General features: G+C 38.5%; 1 protein-coding gene across 1 annotated transcript in view; it reads left to right on the forward strand.

The window, feature by feature from the left end:
* STXBP4 (syntaxin binding protein 4) overlaps nucleotides 1-18,665 on the forward strand; it is a gene marked incomplete at both ends in the record, with an annotated part of 66,618 nt that extends 47,953 nt beyond the window's left edge. The window contains 2 exons of the mRNA XM_080629500.1: nucleotides 3,868-3,925; nucleotides 18,554-18,665. Of these exons, the coding sequence (XP_080485626.1) occupies nucleotides 3,868-3,925; nucleotides 18,554-18,665 (170 nt within the window). The remainder of the gene's footprint in view (nucleotides 1-3,867; nucleotides 3,926-18,553) is intronic.
* Nucleotides 18,666-20,582: the final 1,917 nt, after the last annotated feature.

Genomic DNA, 20,582 nt, shown 5'->3' on the forward strand with positions numbered 1-20,582 from the left:
GGCCGAATCTGGATAGAGTCCTAGTGAACAGTAAATTTTTGAACAATTCTTGCTATAGACTCTAAATCTCTCATTTCCTTTGGGTAATTTTGTCAGAAAAGAAGAAAAGTAAGCCATAGTTGGACAGCAGTATTTAGATGTTAGGGAAATAAGCTGTCAATTTGGAGTCAGCTGAACATTCATGCTATGGTATCTGCTTTTATTAGTTTCATCTGCTGATCTCCACATTTCTTTTGCTTTAATATTTTTCTAACTAACATATTGGGAAGAACCCCCACCCAAGTACATTACTGCACGGTTTCTAGCTTTGATAACTGTACAGTAAAATGAGGCTTTTTTCTAATATCTGTATTTTCCCTCTTGTTCCTTTGGGGACATAGTTCGATCATGCTGTATGCAGCTTTTATTGAGGAAGTGTGTATACTGGAAACAGTAGACAAAATCTTCAATGTCTTTTGTTTCATATGAGTTTATAATTTGGGCTGATGCTGATCTTTCTGCTTACTGCAACCAACCAAGTGTCAATGCTGATGTGTTTTCTGTCCTTTTAACCCCAGGAAGTGATAAAGATTGATGCGAACCACACTTTATCAAGTGTCAGGAAAATTTTGCTTGCCCTGGGGTTTCATTTCCTTTCAGCTTTATATAATGTTAACTTTACAATCGTGTTATCACAGCAGGCATCTTGCAGCCGAGCAGGCAAGCAGGCACCAGGGGTTCTGCCTTGCTGCTCGATAACCAGCTCACAGTTCTGGTATCCATATGACAGCAAGTGGTTCCTTGTTTTCATTCTTCACATCGAATTATAGAAATCTCTTTTGCATTAAACCTAATTAAATGCATATACTTAGAGGAAAATAATGGAAGGTTACAATGTATTTTGGCTAACACTCTCTCAGGAGACTGTTTATTCTGTTTGGGCAAAGGATGCTTTGGACTGTATCCGTTTCTTTTGCAGGCGTAATTACTTTTGCAGTTTTACCTTTTCTTTACCTTGAAAAAGATAAATAGTCACAAATATTTGAATAGGAAGAAGTCCTGTCTTTTGTGCTGAAATCGCTTTCAAATGTTGTAAATCTGTAATTTTTTTAAGATGATACATGCAGACAACTGCAGCCAAGATATATTATTCATGAAGTTTCATCAAAGACTGCAGCAATTCACAGAAGAAATTATAAATATGTAGGAAACCTGAGACTGCCAGGGCTTATATAGACTAAATCTTGTATCTTTCAGAACATATTTCTGATGGTTTGTGCTCCTGCACCTCCATTTACTCCAGGTGACAGCTTAGCAGTCTTTCAAAGCAAGTCCTAGGACAGGCAACAAATCTGACCCTGGAGGGTGTGAAAAAATAGAGCACTAGGAAGTAGATCAACTCATGAATGATTCATGGAGAAAGGAGCTTGAAGGAAGTGAAGATGATGTCTAGGGAAACACAATGCAAAACATAACAGCCTTCTGGCTACCATGGGAAATACCAAGAGATACAAGTACAAGTCTAACCATGAAGGAAATGAGTAAAGGGAACAGCAGTGAAAAACTAGTGGAGAAAAAGTAAAAGTGTGGAAAAGAAAGGCATTAAAAAAAACCTGCAGATGTAGGTGGAACTTTGATGCATATAAAGAGTGGATAGGATATACAATCTAATGCATATATAGTCAAATAAATCTGTACAGATATCTCCAGAGTTTAATTTATAGATGACAGATGCGTTCAGTGTTTTTGAAAAGCACAGTCTTTTGTGTTAAGAAGAGAATACAGAGCATCAGTTTTCATTGCTACCTACGTACCATTCTTCATTTAGAAATGAGAAAAAACAACATAACTTTAATCAACTCTAGTGAAAAAAGGGTTATAATCACTGATGAATGAAACAGGTGATAGAGGGGGTCCGTGTAAGCACAGAGCAGATGCTGAGGTTCTATCTATAATTTAGAAGAGATGTTCTTACTGATTTTGGATATGCACGTTGCACGCAGGCATGATGAAAGGCCAGGGCAGATGAAAGCAATTGAAGGATGAACCCTATTGCCATTTAAATGATTAGAAAATACCCATGTTGAAGGAAGGTCCCATATTTCATGGGAGAGGAAGAACTTGTGATCATGTCTAGCATATTTGTAACTTGAAACATCCTTTTCTTCCTTTCTTCATGATGGATTCAGAGCCCGAAAACTGTTATGCAGCAAGTACCTTGTATTTAAAGAGAAGTAGCTGTGGATTATTCTCTCTGAAAGGTAGTAGGTGGCATGTTTTGAGGAACAGATTGTATAGCTCTGTTCTAAACTGAAAATGGGAAGAAGTCTGAGATAAATGACTAATACGGGGTAAAAATGAAAGGAGAAGTAAGCCAGTGAGCTTTTTGCTTTTCAAGCTATACTGAACAGTAATGGTGCTGTTCTACAATTATTAATTCTCAAGTTTCCTTCCTGACTTCTGGAGTTTTGGCTGACCGACTTGTTGCTCTTCACTTGATGCCTACAGGTATAGTTCCTTCTCAGATGGTTTATACCTGCTTCACTGTGCCAGGTCATGATTCAGTAGCTGTAATGACTCTGTTTATCTTTGAGAACTGAAGTTAGCCCTTTCCAGACTAAGAAGGACCACACGGAAGACAAAGTTGTGATGATGGGAGAGAAGAAAATGAGCCTTTTGAGAAAGAAGTTCCAAGATAAACATGTGTGCTTAGGGCATTCCTTGGTATGAAGCAGCTCTCAGATATCATCTGGTGCTTGCAGGCCAGCACATTTTCCAAATAAGAGTTTTAAATCTAAAGCAGGCTCACAGATGGTTCTAATGAGCTGGTCTTTGAGATACTGTGACTTGCACAAAAATAGGTTAACTCCTAAGACACATTTCGAGATGGCTTCCAAGCTAAAGCACTTCCAGAATAAGTTTTCATGCATATTTTAATTTCATATACATATTTCTAGTCTCCAAGAAAGGGAGGTTTTTCAGGACCTTTCACTTTATCTACACTACAGTGTAGTGTCACAAAAGCATCCGTCAGGAGCATTTTTGCACATTGACTGATGCTTCTTTCTCCAGCACTCTTCAAACCCTACAAACAGTTGGTGTTGAATGAACAGTAATTGAACAGGCAGAGGTTTGCTATGAAAATTTAGTTTTTAAAGGGATATAGCATTGTACCCTAATAAAAGTTTTGTGTATTACCGATCATTCTCAGGGATAGGACTTTCAACCTAAGAACAAAATCCAAGATTGAATTTTTAAGATTAGCATCACTGATTACCCTAGTGTAAATCACAAAATTAAGCAATGCATTTAGTAAATTAACCTTTTTTAGGACATATAACATAGATAAGAACACAAATATCTGTACATATTTTCTCCAAATCTGTCTCTGTGTGGAATTTGTGCTCAAATTCCCCACGAATTATGTATAAACACAAAACTTAGTGAAAAAACCAAACAGCAGAGGATTTCATTCTGCCCATACTTCTACCTTGTGTTGTTATTAGCATCTGTATGTAACAGCTGTAAAAACAGACCTCAGCAGATGACAGGCACAGGAGGGTTTTGGTCACTTTATGTAGGTGTAAATTACAATATAAAGTTCAAAAATACTTAATTACTACACTGTGATTTGACCAGACTGTCAGCTTCTGCAAAAGGAATGCTAGGCATGAAAGTCTCATGAAATGGTTTATAGCTTTGCAGCACAGCGAATAGTTATTAAATTGTATTCTTTAAATTATGACATTACAAAATAGCAAAAATTCATTTATAATCTTTTTTAGACATGGTTTGAAATTACAGCATTCTGATTTATACCATCTCAAAACCATGTTGTTTGTGTCAGTTAAGGTTTGAAACACATCTCATTGCTTTCTTTCACCTTAGGTCTGCCTTATGGATGGGAGGAAGCTTATACAGCAGATGGAATCAAATATTTCATCAAGTGAGTACTTCTGGGGGAAAATGGGTCAGAGTTGAAGTAAAAGCATGTTAAACATTTTAAACCTAGAATTAATGGAAAAATGAGTAAAATAACAAAAGCTGCCATCTGCTTTATTTGTATCTTTATTGCCAATATCACTTGTTCTTTCCTGAGTTTTGTGACTTCATTGCCCAAAGGGTCCTAGAGGGCTCAGTCACCAAACCAACTGAAATTCAGTATGAAATATGTGTCTCAGCCCTTCACATGGTTTTGAAAACCCGTCTGCAATGTTGAGAACTTCCCCAGTTCTGTGTTTGACCCTATAATGGACCCAGGAGGTAGGGAAGAAAAATCTTATCCCCTGAATGGTTTACAAGTATAAATATCAGGTTTTAAAAATGCCCTTATATTTTCGAGAAGTGGAAGAATTCTTTTAGATTTTTAGAAGGTAATGCTGTGGTTTCACCTAAGTCTAGTTACTGATGGGTTTTTGTGAGGTCACATCCTGCTCCATTGTGTGGAATAAGTTGTTCTGTTGCTGCAAGAGAGTGAAGGAACGGGAAAGAAAGCATTTAGGTACATTTATCAAGCAACCAAGAGTTTTCCAACTGCCATACCATTCATGTAGAAGAAAAGTCATTATCCTCTAATTTTTACACTTCAGATGATAAATGGAGGTTTACTAACTTGAGTATCACCAGATACTGACATTTCATGGTATCACTGGCTGCGGGTTAAGCAAATTCTATTCCATTGATCATGCCACTGAAGCTGCAACAAAAAAGCCTTCTCTCATATTCTGCATATATGCTATTTTTTGTTCCTGATTTCTGCCCCATGAAAATGATACCTCCAGTGTCCATAGGGTTTGCTTTCTATGTTTTCAAGGGACAAAGCCAAAGCCATACTTTTCATAGTGGCTTATTAGAAATGCTACCTAATGTGAATCGCACTGAGAGGTGCTCAGGGTGGACACTGCACCAGGGAGCAGTTGTTGTGCACCCCAAAAAACAAATTACAGTTAAATGTTTTGCACCAGGAGTTACCTGTGACTTTCTAGGAGATGTTGCAAACAAATTTCTCAGAACTCTCCAGAGACTAGAGCAGAGGTGCCATGGATAAGATGTTACAATCACACAGCAGCTAAAGCATAAAGAAAACCTCCACAAAAGCTTCAAAGGCAGTAATCATTTGGAGATGTAATCGTCTGGGGAAAAGAAAAACAAAAAAGCAAAGCACTGAGCTTGGGCCCTTGTTACAAAGCTTTTTTTGGCTTTCCTTAACGATAAGATTTCTGTCGTGATCTCTTTTCTGACAGACTAGAAGAAAAAATGCAGTACAAATCCGTTAATTACAAAAATAAGGGGGGGGGAGGAAGTATTAATTTTTATAACCAAACCCAAACTGTGGTTTATATCCCGCTAATGTCAGCAGGACATAATAATATGCCTGCTGGATAGAGAACTGAAAGCTTTTTAACAAAGACCTGCTTGGTAAAAGCTGGAGGAGTTTGTTGTAAGCTATGGGAAAGATTTTATTTCAGTTGTATTCTCTGATGCTGGACGAAGGATGCATGAGAAAAGGGGTAGTTCTGTTGGCTGTTCCAGAAGCTTCAGGAAGTGAATTGCACAATTATGTTGTTGTTGTTTCAGAATATAGTGAAAAATAACTAATGTAATAGGGGTTTTTTTTAATTATTCCTTTAAAAGACTGAAATAATTGGTGGCAAATATAATTCATCTCCATTGCACATATATCATGAATCATTGTTGAATTAAGAGCAAGTTATTCTTGCTGCTGAAATTGGCATATTGTTCAATTTTTATAGGTGCCAGGAAGCCCCTGTTTTGCAGGTGGACCTCCACAGTCTCCTCAAAGACAGGAAAGGCAGCAAATCAATTTTTGCAGGGAGATAGAATTACTTTTACCCCAAACTGTTATAAAAGTCACGTAAATAGCATTGAAGTTTATGTATGGGCAAGCCAAGAAAAGCAGGGACATTGCTTTTCCTTTATTTCAAGCCCACTGCTCTGCTGTCCTCGACTCACCCCGTGGTGCCTCGAGCTAGATGTATTAAAGCAGACATGTTTTTTTCTGCAGAGGTTTCCCAGCACACAGTATATGATACCGCATTCCAGCTCTAATCAAAGGGTGGCTTTTCTTTTCAGACAGATGTAGGTTACTACATGGGATTTATACCAAAATAAATTGTAGGAAAATAACTTCGGAAATGAAAGTGAATTAAAAGCCAATTTCATAGCAATGGAAATAAAAGCAAGAGCAACTATTAAAATAGAGCACTTATTTCCTTGGTCTCCATCTGTTCATTCAGGGAGCCGTTATAGGACAGTTAGAAAGGTGGATGCTGGATTCTGTTCTGGGTAAAACACTTGCAATACTGTAGGTTTATACCTGTGTAATTGGAAACTGAGATTGAAGATAGTATCATCTAGCAATAAGAGCAAATAAAATTTAGAGAAGGAATAGACAAAATCTCATTTTCTTCAAACATCTCGCCTCTTTTTTTGCTGGTTTGGTTATTGTGCTTCTCATAGAAATACTTATCTTGGTGACTCAGCAGAAAGCTGGATTTGCTGAAAATGTGCAAGAAATTTCTTCCAAAGTTCTGCATTTGGACACTGACCTATTGCAGATGTGACAGTAAATTCAGATAAGCAACACCAGCATCTCAGCTAATCTAGATGGTGGAGCCCTCATTTGTAGATGGCTTGCAGATTACCCCCACTTGCTGAAACTACAGATTTGAATTCAATAGTTGACATGAAAAGGCTTTTTAAGGAGTTTTTGCCTATCTGATCTTTGCTTGTTAAGGACTCATGACTGTTCTTCCCTCTTCTTAATGTGCTCCTAGCATTTCAAATGATAGTGCCTCAGTTTTCCATCATTGTTACCTGTCCTATAAAGTTCTGCATGTCAGTCTTTGTGGGAAGCAAGTAAAATCTATCCATTTTAATTGCAGAGAAGGGTATGAAATCACCTGTCGTGACCACTGTCTAAAAAATTCTATTCTGAATGGAGCCACCACGCTGGTGTTAAGAGCTCTTAATGCAGTTCATTAGAATGGAGTTAACTGAGCACTGTAATAAGGCATCATGGTAATTAATATTCATTTGAACTATTTCCATATTTTGCTTTCATCACTGTTTCCTAATTACAGTGTAAGCCAGGCTGCTTGCATGCTTGAAAATTCATACCTCTTACTACACTTTGTAATGTGTATGAAGTCAGCCTGAGAATGTTAACTGTTTAGAGCAAGGAGCAGCATTGCCCAACTCTCTTGTTTCTAACATTGAATGTTAGAGATTTCAAGATGAAAATTCTACCCAACACTGAAAGTGCCCTTTTCCAGGAGGAACTTTGCTTGAGGTGCATCTTAACAGCTGATCCTTTTCAGTAGGATTTAAGCTAATTGTTTAAATGGGGATTAGTGGAATAGTTGATACTTTACAACCCTGGAACTAATACTGTAACCTTCTTGTTCCCTTTGGCTGTGAATTTTCGTTCTTTGGTGTTTAGAACAGCCAAAGCCACAGCGTGCTTAAAAGTATTTCAACACTAGTTCGCTTCCATGTATACAAACAGATAGAAAAGTTATAATTCCCTAAGTGTAGCCCCAAATAAACTGATCTTACATGCAAATTGTCAGTTTTCTCATTATGCAGTTAGGCTGTGAGGCTTTATAGGAGCTGCAGTGGCTCTGTTTAAATCCACAGCAGTTTTACAATATGCTAAGGACAATCAAGTATTATTTTAATTAGCAGTTGCCTTCAGTTCCAACATGCTTTATTGGGCCATCAAGTAGCTGAGTCCATAAATCTGTATGTTATAAATCTAATGCAGTAAACACCCCAGAATGGAATCTTAATGGCACATAAGCTTGAGAGAGCTTGCTGTGAAATTTCCATAAATATCTCTGAAGGGGGTGTAGCAATATGAAGTGCATGAGAAATCAGAGTTTAAAAGAAGCAAACCAGCTGGCTTGTGTTACACACTAAAGTGAAACCCACTTATGTGAATAACTGACATGAATAAAACATTTACATGGCTATATCCTGAGGAACTGAACAGCTCTCTGTACCTACTGGGGAAAGCTGTATTTTGTCCATGCATCTTCACCTCAAGACAGTCTTTGAAATCACCTCGGGAAATCATTTCAGTCTCTCAGTAAATCGTTTTCAATCAACCAGGTTGTGAAGATCAGCCACAAGTGTGAGAAAACTACCTTTTAGACTGCTGGTGTGTCAAACACTGGCGTGATTCTGTGCTAGGCATTAAGGTCGTGTACAGGTTTACCATGAAATAGCAAACAGTAATGTCAGCCCCTCTGAGTTACATCTCTGTATGCATTGGAAAAGAAGTGAGTTCAAGTGTCTTACTAATATAACAGCAGTTATCAGAAGGCCAAAATTAGACCAGTAGACTAAAAGGTAGGGCTCAGGTTCATTGCTAGTATAACTGCTTTCCTGCTGCATTACTCTGCTGCTGGAGAGTAAAGGTTGAATTTGGCCCCAGATACATTTTAAGACAAGCTGGTGTACTTTAATGGAGAGAGCAGACACTTCTATTTTGCCTGTAGCAATACAATCAGTCATTCATACATAGCACCAGATTCATGCCACATCAATTAGTGTGTAATAGAAACACATTACTGGTGCCTGTTTCATCACCAACTTACATTTCTTATTTCTATCACTGTTTGTGTCAGCTGGTTTGGTTAAGAAGAGTTGAGATCATGACCTCATTTGCTCAGTGACAACTGAATGTAGCCTAATGGGGGTTTTGGCAGTCCATTACAGTTCCAGAGTCATATAATAAAATCATAGAAAAGTCCAGATTGAAGGGATATCTGGAGGTTATCTGAATTGATGTCTGTTGAAGAGTCGTATTCAGAGCCCTGTCAAGCCAAGTGTTGGGTATTTCCAGTGAGGAAGATGCTGCCAGCTGTCTGGGCATGCTATTCCAATATTTAGTTGTTTTCAGTGAAGAATGCCCCAAGCTTTCTCTGCTCTAGGCTGAACCCTTTTCCCAGTTCCTTCAGCATTTCTTCCTGAGCCAAGTTCTCCAACCCTCTCCAACCTTCACTGGATCCTCTCCAATTTTTCCATTTCCAGCGTATTGAAAAGACCCCACATAATAAGGTTAAAACCCCCGTAAATCAATATTAATTATTTTATTTATTAGATGATTAAGGCTGCTCTGTTGCTAGAAATGAAATTACTGATTTTCTAATAGAAATTCCTGTCCCAAATAGTCATTTTATCTGTAGATCCCAGAAGCACAATGGAGCTAATGAGCCCTCATAAAGTATCACCTACATGCAGATGTGTACGATGCACTTACCAGTCAACTGGGAGGCATTAGGATGGGAAGAGTTTCTACGTAAGAGAAAGTCTATCATGTTCACTTTTAAAGCTTGTCATGTGGCTATTTTTGCCCAGGCTTAGTTCAACACTTCGGTTGTATTCTCTGGCATTAAAAGTCCTTATGGAAGTGATGGAACTGTAGCAGTGCAAACAGAAAGTGTGTTCTGTCATTGAGCAGATTTTGTGAATCAGTAACTTCTGGGTTTGATTTTCAAATAGGAGAGAGTGTGCAGGCATAACTGCTCTCCAAGTGAAATATCGTGTGTGCTAATTGATTAATGGTTATACACTGGTGGCTTAGGATCACAGAGGAACAGTATAAAAAACCGTAGCTGGGACACTGTAATTTTTTTACCAGAAACCCATTATAGTCAATCTCTTCCATCCTCCCACTCCGTTCACCTTTAACATATGGCAGCTTTGTATCATGAGACTGGCACCTAAAATTAGGTAGGGCCTTGCTATTCTCCATCCTACTCCCACCCACTCCTTGCATATGTGTACAGTTTGTAAGGACCAGCTGTGAATTTTGCCCCTGTAAACACTGTTCTTCTAGCATTTTAATAGGACTGGGTTCCAACTATTCCATATTAACTGTTACTTTCCTCAGGAACATTCATCTTAAATTTTCCTGAAAGACAAAAAGTTTCCAAGTATTTTAAACTTTTGGGATCTTTTTCCCTTAGATGCATTAGGGCCTGTGATGTTTTCTATCTTACAACAAAGGGGAAATAGTAATAACATGATTTAGACTTCCAGGAGTTTCATATGGAAGCATTGCGTGCTTCAGTGTAACAAAGTAGGCAGTGAAGGTGCCTTCATTGGAAAGTATAGAATTTGGTTCATGTTAAGTAGGAGCCTGAAGCCAATACGTGTAAAATGCAGATAGATAAAAACCATACACAGCATGTTCTGGCAAATCAGGCTTCCACTTTGAAAGCCAACAGCATCATACTTACCTTTTATAATATTCTGGTTTGTTTGATTTTGCTTGGGAAGGAGCCATCATTAATTTTACTGAAAGGTGGGCATTCATAGAAACTGTTTATGATTTTATGACTGAGCTAAGAATAGCAAAGCAAGTGTGATAGATGAAGAACTTCTGCAGTGTAAACTTCAATGGTTTAGAACACTGAAGGTATCATCATAAAAGGAAAGTAAATCAGAGATTATTTTGCTTACTGCATGCTAAATTGAAAAAACAAAGCTGTTCCTTTCTTAATGTTACTTTACACATTTCTACTGCATTACAAAGGAAGGACCCAAAACCCAACATAGCGAGGTATGTTCAGTTTTGTCTCTGCTGTCCCATTCCATGAGGTACTAATATATTACAATATATTAGTTATCTGCAGGTTATCTAAGTAGTGGTTGGAGTTGCCCTTCCTAAAAGTAATCAAGTTCAACAAAGTTCAGATCATAGCAGAGCTGATCTAGAAGTAGACTTCTATATGTTCTACTCAAGTTTCAGAGTTCAGAACAGCAAACTAGGCAAACCCATGATCTGCCATACTGAACGTGCAGTTGAAATCCCTCTGGATTTAATCCGGTACGCGCTCTGCTCCCAGCCCCCTGTAAAGCAGTAGGCAAGTTTGTTACACCAGAATTATCAGTTATCAAAATCATTGTTGTAGGTTTCTTCATCTTAGTAACTCTGATGTTCTGTGAGTAGAAACGGGTATTTTGAGGCATGGAGCGTGTCATGTTTTCACTGAGTTCAAAGAAAGGTGCAGTTAATTTGCATCTCTTAAAATTGGAGCTCCTGTCTGAAAGTAGAGGGAAGAGTAGTTATATAGTCACAAAAAGTTGCAAATATTTAAATAAACCTGGCTCAGGAGTAACCAAGTGTAACTAACTGTAGTTACTGCTTTCTAATGTAGAATGATCCAAAGCACTCTGCATCCATCAGCTCAACATCAGTTCAAACACTTTCAGATGTAACTGTAGGAATTTGGGTAATCCTGACATTGTTCTTTTTGATTTTTGAATAACTGACTTGAGACATCTCAGAGAACTTCTGTTTTCATGCAGTGTTAATGCTTGCCATCTGAAGTACAGGACTTTGCTGTGTCTCAAGCTAGTCACCAGGAATAAATATATCCCGAAGTAATAGTCCTCTTTTGGAAAGTGTACCTCCTAGTTGTTCTTTGTTCACAGTCCCTGTAGAGTGAAGAAAAGAGTTCTTAAAAGACACAGCCATGATTCAGTGTAAGGCATTTTGCTGTCTAAAAAATCATGAAGCCTTATCAATAGGCAAGATCCAAATTCCAAATACTTCCTAAGGTTTAGGAATGGTTTATTGCCTGACATTTGTGTTGTAGGGAACTCGGGGTCTCTGATTTTCACTGAAATCATTTTGCATGACTATAAGGAAATTAATCTCAGACGTAAAAGTAGGAAACTTGGTGTTGGATTTTATGATAACATGAGCTTGTAATACAAGAATGTTAAGACCTTAAGCTGCTTGTGGTTGGGCAATCTTTTTTCCTGAGAGGGTGTTTGTTTTTAGTATCAAGAACCAAACTGGAGAAACAGGAAACTGAAGCTGGAAACTGGTGTCTATCAGCTTCCACAGACACTGCACACTGACCGGGTTCTGGGCTATCATATAAGGCAGCTGTTAAAATGTCTTCTGTGAGAAAACACATGAAACTGAGATTATTTGTTCACTCTAGAGCTGCAGATCCCACTGAAATCAGTGGGATGGGTTTGTTGCCTCTGCTGAGTTATTTTACTCTTAGACTGATGTGACCAAAGGTTTAATTCTTCCCTACTTCTGTGAGCAGGACTGGAAATGTAAAAGCTCAGACTCCTAATTTTCCTTTGTTACAGCAGGATTTGGCACATGGGGAATAACACTGGGGAGAGCCATGGGAAGCAGAACAATGCACAGCAGGGTTTTTTCAGTATGTGCTTCATCTGAAGCATGGGCCTAAGCCATTGCTCTAGTTCTATTTCACTTTAGTACATGTATAGTTTAAACAGAAGCCTTGAGCACGCTCTGATGCATTGCAAATCAACTGCACCAGATTTTTTATGATCACTTAAAGACACAGGATTAGGAGTAACTGCATACTTAAGGCAGTTTTAGAATAATAGCAGATGGCTAATACTGGGGGGAGATAGATTTCAGGTAATGCTTTAAAACTGAAAAGTCTGCATATCCTATCACTCAAACCTTTGGGCATCTTCAGCCTTGGCTCAGATCCTGCTGTTATTACTGGTTTTATCTTTAGATTGGGTCATTTGCTTATTGTTGGCAATTTTTAATGATATAGCACACTATTTGGCTATATAAATCTTCTTCCTAGTGATTACTGCCTTACAAAATTGCTCATATTCTTTCTTAGTAGACAAGAGTTTAATCAGCTTCATCAAGGAATAAATAGCGAGACTGTCTTCTGGGGTTTCATTTTATATCCTTCAATCTTTAATTAATACTCAAGCAAAATCTGTGATCCCCAAGGGAAATACAGGAAAGGATGTGGTCGCCTTAGGACACGGCTCCATGAGGTGACAAGTGATCTCGATTTTATTGCAGACAATAAAAGTTGAGGTCACTGCCATCTTAGGACCTGCCCAGCAACTCCTGGGGTACTATTATACATGGTGTGTTCCTTGTGAAATGCTGTCTTGAAAGAGGGCAGAGTCTAAAACCAATTTTAACAAAAAGGGGAAAGCAAAAAGAACTTTTAGTTTTCAGATAATCTGATTTTGATAAATACAGTGCAAAAACCCTTCCCAAGCTGCCTGTAGCTTCCATGTCTGGAAGCTGTCTTCCCTAAATGCTCTCAGGGCTGATGGATTATACTTGTTTTATTCGTTCAAATTGCTTATCTACTAAATTAAAATCCTTCAGTTACAGTTCACAACAGGTTATTCCTTGCACATCCTCACAGCATTTGCTCTTCAAAACAACAGGAGTTTCCTGTTGCTTGATTTTGTAACCCCTTACAGCATTTTCAAGGGGGATACCGAACATGGAAGACATCACAACTGGGTTTGCAAGCATGGGATAACTCTAAAAGCTTATTTCATGATAAACATTGACGTTGAAGAAACAAAAGATTAATAACAGGATCTATTTTTGATGCTATGCTTTCTTATTATGCAATGTTTCAGGCAGTACATAAGGAACATCGATCCATGGTGCAAGCGACTTGCATGAGCAGGTTAGAGAAGTGTGAGTAAAACAGAGATGAAAGAGCCTGGTACTTTCCCAAAGGTGCAAAATTTGGGACAGTGAGTTTTAAAGAGAAGAAAAGGATCTTTGCAAAGCAAAAGGCTGTTCCAGGCTCAAAGGGAACAGAAACAGAAAGCCCCAGCAACCAAAGACAAAGGCAGCAATTAAAACAAATCTTGCAAAGCTGTGTGTAGTCCAGCAAAGAACTACACAGAGAGATTCTGTGCAAGAGCAAGCAAGGAAGATGATATAACCTCTAGATGAAGGATTAGGTTTCAGGATCTTCATTCAGTGGCATTGTTCTTTGTTTTCCTGTTGCTCTGGCTCTCATTAGCCTCCAAACCACCACTGTATGGGGGCCTTCATATGAGTGTGTAACAAAGGAACACATAATCTCCCATATTACTAGTCCTCTAGCAGAGGGGATATACTCCTGTCACAGTAACTTCAGAATTTCCCACTGGGATACGTGTATAAGTCTAAAAACTAAAAATATGGAGTACATTTCTGGATAGTATAGAGCATGTCCCCTTCCAACCCATTACATCTGCATCTGGCAGTGCTATTTGCTACATTTATTTAATGATTATTTCAGTAACAACAGTGAAAGCTCTAAAGGTAAAGCTTTCAGAGTTGTCAGCAGTATGACACTGTGACAATGGCTTTGCAAGGGGTTTCAGATGGGCATAGATGAGTAAAACCTCCATCAAGCATCAATACTCTAGCTGAGCATTACTGCATTCTAAAGGATAATGAAGTTTGGGAAATACAAAAGTAAGATAAGAAAGATGAAAAGTATAGCAAAATTACTACTGTGCATTTAGGTTATGGGGTATGTTCATTTAGGGAGGAAAATAGCTACCTTGGAGTTTGTGTTATTTCATATGAGCAGAGTCCTGCTTTCACTTTCATCATCAGTACCGCTCAAGTTGGTAGAGAAGCAAAGGGTTCATACGAGGCCAGAACTGGGCTTTCTAGGTTCAGATACAACTAAATCCTGCCTGGTCTCTAATGAGTACCGGTCCCTCATCAGTGTGAGAGTTTGACTGATTAATTGTTCAAGCCTGCGTTTTGTCTCCTGAACAGATGTCAAGCAAATGGGTCTTGCACAAGATTGCTCCTTTTAAAGTGAAGCAACCCTGGTGAACTGGAAAAATTCATTCGGGTGTTATGAATGTCAGCCCATGTCAAAGGGGGAAAAAACCCCAACTTCAAATACTGAATGATTGCTTTGTAGCTCAGCATCCTGCACAGTGACCTACAGCAATTGTATTGTCTGCAAGATGTGAATCCCTGTTAGGCTCCAGAGTTTGGCCCTAGTAAAAAGCATGTTTTGACAATGCTCAAAGCTAACAAAGGTACAGACATTTTTTCCATTAGTTTTTCTTTGAATTTATCTTTTCTTAAAAGATTGAGGTTCTCATTTTAGAAGAAAGCATTTTCCTTGCAAAGAAGTAAGAATCAGGAGGTTAATTATAATGGTATTTTAAGTAATTCACTAGCATTTCTTTGCCCAAAAAAAAATCCCTGTGTTCTCATGTTTTGTTTTTCCAAGCTCTAAAATTTTTCCTGCAATTTACTAATGTTAAAAAGATGGAATAAGCTACTGACATATTTCCAGATCAGATGCTTCTGTTTTCTAACAATAAATTTGGCTGCCCTCTGATCGCAATGACTTGTTTGAAAACCTAAAAATCTTTAATTATTGTTAATTGCCCTGAAAATGTGAAATTAATCTTTTGAGCAGGAGCCTTTGCAAATGGCAAACGTTTTACATCTAGGATTTGTAGTGTGCTGGCTGTCCAAATATTCCTTTAATATTCAGTTTTATCAATTAAGCAAAACCTAGAGGTAGATTTGAATTCACTTTTTATTGCTGGCCCTCAGACGCGAATCGGAGAGGATGCATTTCTAATACAAGAATGTTCTGCAAACCATTAAATCTGGGATTATCTCTTCGGACTGATTATGTCAAAGCTCTTTAGCCGCAGCACTTTTGGAGAGCTAAAAATAAACTGGGGGTTGGGGGAGAGGTTATACATTTATTCTGTACCTAAATAATCTGTGCGTATTGTGTGTGTCTGCCTACAATGTGAGCCACAGTATCTGGACTTCAAGTTTATTTATTAGAGTTCTTTTCCTAGTGAGGATTTTGGCAACGGGTTTAAAACACACTGTCCTAGTAGGAGCGTTCATGGGATAAAGTCTAGAGCAAGTTTAAAAGAACTGAGTTCACATCACAAGCATTTAGAGCAGATTGAAATTTAGCCTCATATTTTGAAAGTGGATGCAAATAGTTCTTTTTTAACAGTAATTAACCCATGTTATGCTATCGAATATAGACAATAGTAACCCTGATTTCAGTGCCACAGTTCTGCACTGTTGAAGAGCTGGATGATTTTTGCACTGAATTTGTATGAGACCAAAATCAAGTTCTTAGAGCAGCTAACAGGAAGTTAGGCATGCTCTCGTGTACCTCCTGGTCCTGAAGTATGTAGGAGGAAAATCTTGTGAAGAATAAGCACTTAACAAAGAATTTTTAGTCAGTTACATTTAAAGACCTGTGGATGCTTTTCCACATAACCCTTCTCCTGTGCAGCTTCTCCCATTTCACAGGGTTGATGCATGCTCATAAGCAAAGAGAGCTAAGGCTGTAAGTACACAGCAGGTCATGCTACGTGGGGAAGCCGAATGGGAAAAAATAGAGTTTACAAATCAGTTTATTCTTATTTAAATTCAGCAATGGATTGCTGAGAAATGGCTTGAGAAAGGCAAGCAATGTAAACACTTAAAATAGTACTGCAGGCAATAAATCTTGCATTGGCAGAGCTGGAATGGATGGAATCCAGTTTATTCAGCTCCCATGATTCCACAGGTATTGGAAGGAGTTCTGTGTTGTTATGCCGATAAATGAAATCACATGCTGGGGTTTTAATTTAAAGTGCTATCTTCTGTATTAAGCCATATTGAGCACATTGTTTAATTTAAAATATATGGCATTTCCTGGTATTCTAGATATCATTGCAGAAAAATACAGCAAAGATATTTTCCTTTGTATATTTACAAATGCAAATATATTCATAATATATATAATATAAATACGAATGTTTCCCTGTGTTGTGGAATAATGGGAATCATGTTCTTGATTAGACTGATGTTATTCACAAATCTCATAAAACACTATAAAAGGACTCTTCATATCCTTCATTGTTGGCTGTTGTCTGGCTTTGTAAAGGTAAACGTTGGAAACTTTGGGAAAGTTGCTCTCATTGCTAGTAAAAAATGGTACATTCACTTTGTTAGAATGAAGTGATTACTGTACTTGAGAATGGTATCTGCTGCGTTGTACATATATATATATATATATATATACCTGGCTGTATAGCCACAGGTTGTTGTTACTTCTGTGAACCTGATCTCTACAGCTCTGATAAGGTGATGCACGTTTTTGTAGTACGAAGGAATGGAGTCCATCCAGTGCTGCTCTGACCAAAAAAAGCACTTTTGAATTGTTTCTACACAAAACTGGAGCTTTTGTGTTCAGTTTTATTTAAGGATAAGAAGTGAGGATATGGCCTTTATCTGCCACATTTTGTTTACCTTGCTTGGTCCTTGCTTAGGCATTGCTTACATTGATGTAGTGGCTTAACTAAAAAATTGCCAGTTCAAAGACAGGTCTGTTCATCAGCTGGAGATGTGATTTATGTTAGCATCATACCTACCTCTTGTGAACAGTATTGTTGTCCTCATTATATCCAGCTTAAGCTCAGTATACTGAAATGAAAGGTGTGAATACAAGGTCAGATCATAGCACGATCATGTTGACTGGAATAGCGATTCCCATACCCATAACATTGACTCAGTTTCCTCCTTTAACCATATCCATTTCCATAATTGGGTATTCAAGTGAGCATTCCTGAAGACAGAAAGACAAAATCTGTTTTCACTTAAAAAGGTAAATCTGGAGTAGCTCCATCATGGCACTTCATGTTTGATTAAACCAGTGCACCTGAAAGGTGAGTACAGGCGTGGGCTTTAGGTACACTCCATGTTAGAAGTTGTGAGAAGAGCTCTTTGTCTTTTATGGTGTATATTATATGTACAATATTTTTTCTGCTAGTTCTTGTAATGAACTTATATTACAAAATTCATCTTTGCACTGACTTGACTATAAAAACTGTGAATTTATTAGCAAGATTTTTTTTTAAGTGAAAAGAAGCTATTTCCTTTATCAAGAACACATTATTCCAGAAGGGAGAAGAGGCTGTGTCTTGCCCACACACAGTATGGCTAGTGTGCATACTACCAACCATAAGGTGTGCAGTGTTCTCACCCACAAACAGTAAGCATATTCCATTTATCTGTCCTTACTGAGCCTTGGTCAGCTTCTTGCCATTCATCCAGAAGTTTACCAGAAACTATAAAGCAGCTTAGACTGCATGTCAAATGTAGGGTTTAAGTCTTAAAAAGTACCACTGACTCCCTTTTTGTACATGTGTAAACACTGTGGAAGCACGTCCAGAGTCTGGTCTAGAGGATGTGTGAGGAATATTGTTCTTTTCATTTATTCATCAGCCTGCTTCTGTAATAAGAGGAAGGACTTAATGATGCTAGAGTGTTAGTTCATGTTCTAACACATTGAGTATATTTCTATGATGTGATTCCACATTTGGTCAACTTCCTCTTGACCACTGCCTCAGGCTTTAGCTGGTATGATGGCAATGTTAATACCTATGTCAATATCTGGAGTTTTGTAAGTCTTTGCTAGTCTGGGCTGTACGGTGTTGCTGGGTTAATTATCTACAGCTCCATTATCAGAAGTATCACCAGTCTGTAACAGGAGTCTCTTACAAAAGCATTGTCTCTAACGTTTTGGGTAATGGGACCTTTGGTCCAGTCTCTAGCACCCGGAAGACTCCATGTCTTGTTTGTAAAAATCTCATAGTTAACAAGAAAAAGAGGATTCTGTATTTGAAAGTGTTGTAATCACCATGACAACTTCAGGCTCCATCTTGTATTTCTTGCTTTGAAACTGGTAAACCTCTTTTGGGTTGCTGATAGCATTTCTTGTTTCTTTTTTAGCCACGTGACACAGACAACATCATGGATCCATCCCGTAACAAGCGCGCTAAGCTTGCTTTGCTCTGAGGATGACGATGATGGAATAAGAGAGCTTCCCAGGTCCAAGAGCTGAGGACATCTGTTGACACTGGTGTAGTTTGTGTAGTTTCAGTACACTAGTGAGGAGATGCACACTTTCTGCATACTTTCTAGCCTAATGTAATAGTACTTGATGATGTTTCTCCCTTTCAAGTCAGGGAAGTTCTGCTATTTTTTAGGTGGGTTTATTGATGGGTGCCACAGAAGATGCAGGCCCTGTGGAAGTCTCCTTTCAGTCCTTAATCTGTTACTATTCAGTGTCTAGGGACCAGTCTTATCTTGGAGCCCCATCCAGGCTTTTCAAGACATCTCTGTTGGCTTAACTCCCCTGACCTGAAGTGTAATTTTCACAGCTTTGACCAGCATGAGAGTTAAGATGGGACCATTGGTTGTAATTTCACATGGTAGATTCCAGCATGGTTGACTGAAAGCTGCAAGGTGAGGTGTGGTGGGTTTTTGTTAGCCAGTGCTAGTGAATGTAATGTAGATACCTTTTCTTTAACTACTGAAAATCTTTATTTTTATGGAAGAAACTTGTGAATAAGCTTTGCTAACAGAAATTCAGCAATTTATTACAAGTTTTGGAGCCCTGATGACTTTTAAAACAACTACTCTTGAAGATTGGTGGTTGGGCTTTAGAAAACAGAGTCTTTGATAAGTTGTCAAGTAAAAAGAAACAGTTTGGTAAAGGACATCATACTCTGTCAACAATATGAGGCAAGAATGAGAATTATTCTACTTTTGTACTCTGCTAAACCGGTACATACATGCATCAAATACTTCAGTGGAAGCTGTGAAGTTTCAAGTACAATGAAACCTGTGAAACCACCTCCAGGATCAGCAGAAATCAGTCACCTCCTCAAAGTTGGTCTTTAAGTAGAACAAAATCATTTTGTACTCATTGGTGATGTTTTAAAGAGGATAAAGAAAATGCCAGGAGGTGCTGGTGCAAGCTAATGAGCAGGTTTCACTGTACCTTGATAGCACAGGGTATTTTAAATCTCGTTATTCACAGCACAATGTATGATGTCAGCTCTCTGAAATATATGACTTTATGCTGTGTTTCTCTGGAGGCTCTTTACATATGTGTGTATGCATATAATACATATGGTAGGTGTTGATTAATGAATGAAAGATCTGAAACTTTGCAGAAGTTTCTCATCATACTGATGAGTACATCAAAGGAGAACTCCATCTCTGATCTTCAGTCTGAGATGGATAATGGGATTGTATCACTGTGAGGGAGGACAGGATGCAATCTGCCACTCTTAAGGACTTCAGAACCCCCCCGGAAAGGTTCAGGCTCACTCCTGCACTGCAGGTCACCTCTGCTGGCCGATACGAAGGGATGGGGCTGTGCAGTCGCCGTTTTTGAGGTCTGTCTTCAGCAGGTGTAGCACTGGATTTAAAGACCTTTTTCTCTGAGGCATGGGTAGAAAGCCCTGACTTATTTGCAGTTCTGGTGCCTATGTCCTGCTCTCTGTCCTTACCATTACCGAGCTGTGCCAAGTCAGGCACATTGTAGCTGTTGATCCTTTTGAATCAAAAAGAATAAACCTTCTTTTTTTAAACCCAAGTCAAGTCTCTTCTTTGAATGGCAGTGCAGTGATTTGGCCTGTGAGCTGTAGAGCACATCTCCAAATGTTCTCCCCAGAGGAACAAAGTGCAGCCCATGAAAGAGTTTTTTGCAGGCTTTGCTGGAAGTGGATGTCTGGATATATTGAATAAGCAACCAGGGAAAATCTGTTTTGTACTTTTAACTAGGTCAGAACCAAATTATCCATGAATCTGCACAGGTGGTGTGGATTAGGAAGAAGAGCTTGCTCAGCAGACCCAGAGTAACCTGTATTTCTAAGAAAACTCCTCATAGCAAAAACACATAAATGCTTTAGCCATATTTTGCTCCAGTGGCTCCTACGTGCTTCACAGAACACAGTCTGAAGGGACAGAG

Source organism: Psittacula echo (genome assembly GCF_963264785.1).
Source record: "Psittacula echo genome assembly, chromosome: 14".
NCBI classification, from domain to species: Eukaryota; Metazoa; Chordata; class Aves; order Psittaciformes; family Psittacidae; genus Psittacula; species Psittacula echo.